Below are 2,250 nucleotides of genomic sequence, written 5' to 3'. Positions count from 1 at the left end.
GTATCGCGACAACACGCTCCAGCAGCTTGACCGCCTCCTTGACCTGTCCGTTTGCTTGATATGCTCGGGCGAGGTTATGCTGCGACGCCAGCCGATCTGCGTCATCTGCAGCCAGATTTCTATCCCCCCACTCGCGAGATTCCCGCAGCCAGATAACAGCTTCTTTCATCCTCCCATCAACGTATAAGCACAGTCCCACTTTTAGACAGAGCTCGCTCTTCGCCTCGGTATCTTGGCAGTGCTGGTTTTGGTCTATACGTGCCACATGCGGCAGATATTGTCGCCAGATCTCACGATTCGTGTAATCGTGAGACGGAAACACTTCCGAGAGGTGTTGTAGTGCCGCCCTACTCGTCTCTATTTCACGCCCGTTCTGACGAATCCATATTCTCGTTGACAAATGGACAAGCCTGTGCATGTCAAGCATCTTGCCGTCGTCCCATCTCTCCAGAAGCGAGTACGAACAAAGCATGCCGATAGCAGTCGCCATCCGTACTTTGGGCTGAATAGTAGGTAGGATTGTATATGGAATCGCCTTCCACTCAATGCAAGAGATAAAGTCGAGAAGGTCTGCTGCTATCGTGTCGTGCTTAAGAATCTGGTTGAAACTGACTATCCAAGTCTTTGCCACCGCGTTCACCGACTCTTTGTATCGTGTATTGTCGGCAAATTCAATGCTCATGATCGCGAGGGCGTCCTGCTCTGAATTCTTGAGCAACTGAAGATACTCAGAGATAGAGCTTTTGTTCGTGTTGATGTATGCCGCCGCTTGAGTGATGGCTAAGGGAAGATAGTCCAGTTCAACGAGGAGGTTCGTTATAAGCGTATCGTCGCTAGGTAGGTGCTTTAGGATTAACGACTTCTTCAGTAAGTTTATCGCCTCTTGTGTCTTCATCTTTTCGACTTCAATCACATCGCCCCCCGCAACAAACTGGGCAACTTCATTATGCCGGGTCGTGAACAAAGTTAGGCCGTTGTCGCTCTCTGGTAAAAAGTCTAATAAACCTTCCCCTTGCTCGACGCCGCGAAGGAGGTCCATATCGTCGGCATTGTCGATAATCAGTAACCACTTGTTTTTGGTCTTCTCGCTCAGCCCTTGCTGTACAAGCTTCCGGACATCCTCTTTACCGTCTTCCGACTGATGCATCTTTAATTTTCTTGCTATCTCCGTGCACGCCTGCTCAAACGTCTCCATACTCAGCGCTGGTAACCAGAAGATAGAGAAGTCTGGATAGCTTCCTCTAACCCAGTACGCGAACTCGAGCGCGGTCTGCGTCTTGCCGACGCCACCGAGGCCGACAAGAGCCATTTTCTGGCATTCCTTGTCTATAAGGAGCTTTTTCTTTAACACATCGAGCTCGGTGTCTCGACCAACGAACTGTCGATTTCGCGGGAAAGGAAGATGCTCTATTGCAAATAAGTTCAATTTGCCTATATAGAACTGCGATAGCTATACTAACCTCTCGTTGCTTCATCGACCGTCGCCATCTTCGCTACGTCTGCTACAGGTATGACCGACAGCAGCTCCTTCGCGTACGCCGCCGCGGTTCCAGCCGCGTATGGTTGCCATTTCTTGTTCTTATGCGAGTCGGCGTAGTCGCAGATGCCGCGGATCACTAGGCAAGGGAAGTTGTTCATCAAGCCTGCCGCCTCCATCTCGAAGCACAGCACCCCTCTAAATTCCGAGCTGATCTGGTCTCTTATAGCCCCATCCCTCATTACCTGGTTTCCTGATGCGATCGTGCCGTAGTGAACCAGAGGCGTGCTGTTTGCCCGCTCCTCCCTCTGTATTCGTCGTGTCGCTGCGCATGATGCGCAGCTGTCCTCTCCGACGTGATTATACTCCGCTTCGAATAGCACATCGCTTCCTGCTTTGTCGCGGGCAAAGTCCGGGAGGTTGCTAAGCTTCAACAGATGTGGCGATAGATTACTTCTCCCTCGGCGTTGGTTGGATCGCAGCTTCGTGACCGCACCGAGGAGAATCAGGGGTGGGGAGTTAAGAAATCCCGTCCGCTCGAATCCGCTGGGCGTCGACTTTCCAAAATCGTACTGGATCACCCCGCCATGGCCATTCCCCGGTTGGCTAACAACAACGTCTCCGAGCCGGATGTCTGCTTGTTTGTCCGGAACGCCGCCTCCGATCCCTACCATCATTCCAAACCGAATGGCTGGGAAGGTTGACTTCATTTGCATGGCAACTGCCGTGGCGGAGGCGACGCCCATGAAACCCGCAGGCAGGCAGGCAAGAAC

At 52.2% G+C, this 2,250-nt stretch overlaps 1 protein-coding gene across 1 annotated transcript in view; it reads right to left on the bottom strand.

Moving 5' to 3' along the window:
- Positions 1 to 2,223, bottom strand: part of P152DRAFT_509035 (TPR repeat protein) — a gene marked incomplete at both ends in the record, with an annotated part of 3,689 nt that extends 1,466 nt beyond the window's left edge. Inside the window, 3 exons of the mRNA XM_033682612.1 lie at positions 32 to 1,407; positions 1,461 to 1,692; positions 1,723 to 2,223. Coding sequence (XP_033531598.1) covers positions 32 to 1,407; positions 1,461 to 1,692; positions 1,723 to 2,223 — 2,109 coding nt within the window. The remainder of the gene's footprint in view (positions 1 to 31; positions 1,408 to 1,460; positions 1,693 to 1,722) is intronic.
- Positions 2,224 to 2,250: the final 27 nt, after the last annotated feature.

The sequence above is a fragment of the Eremomyces bilateralis genome (assembly GCF_010015585.1).
Source record: "Eremomyces bilateralis CBS 781.70 unplaced genomic scaffold P152scaffold_21, whole genome shotgun sequence".
Lineage (NCBI taxonomy): Eukaryota > Fungi > Ascomycota > Dothideomycetes > Eremomycetales > Eremomycetaceae > Eremomyces > Eremomyces bilateralis.
This window is presented reverse-complemented; position numbering and strand designations above follow the sequence as displayed.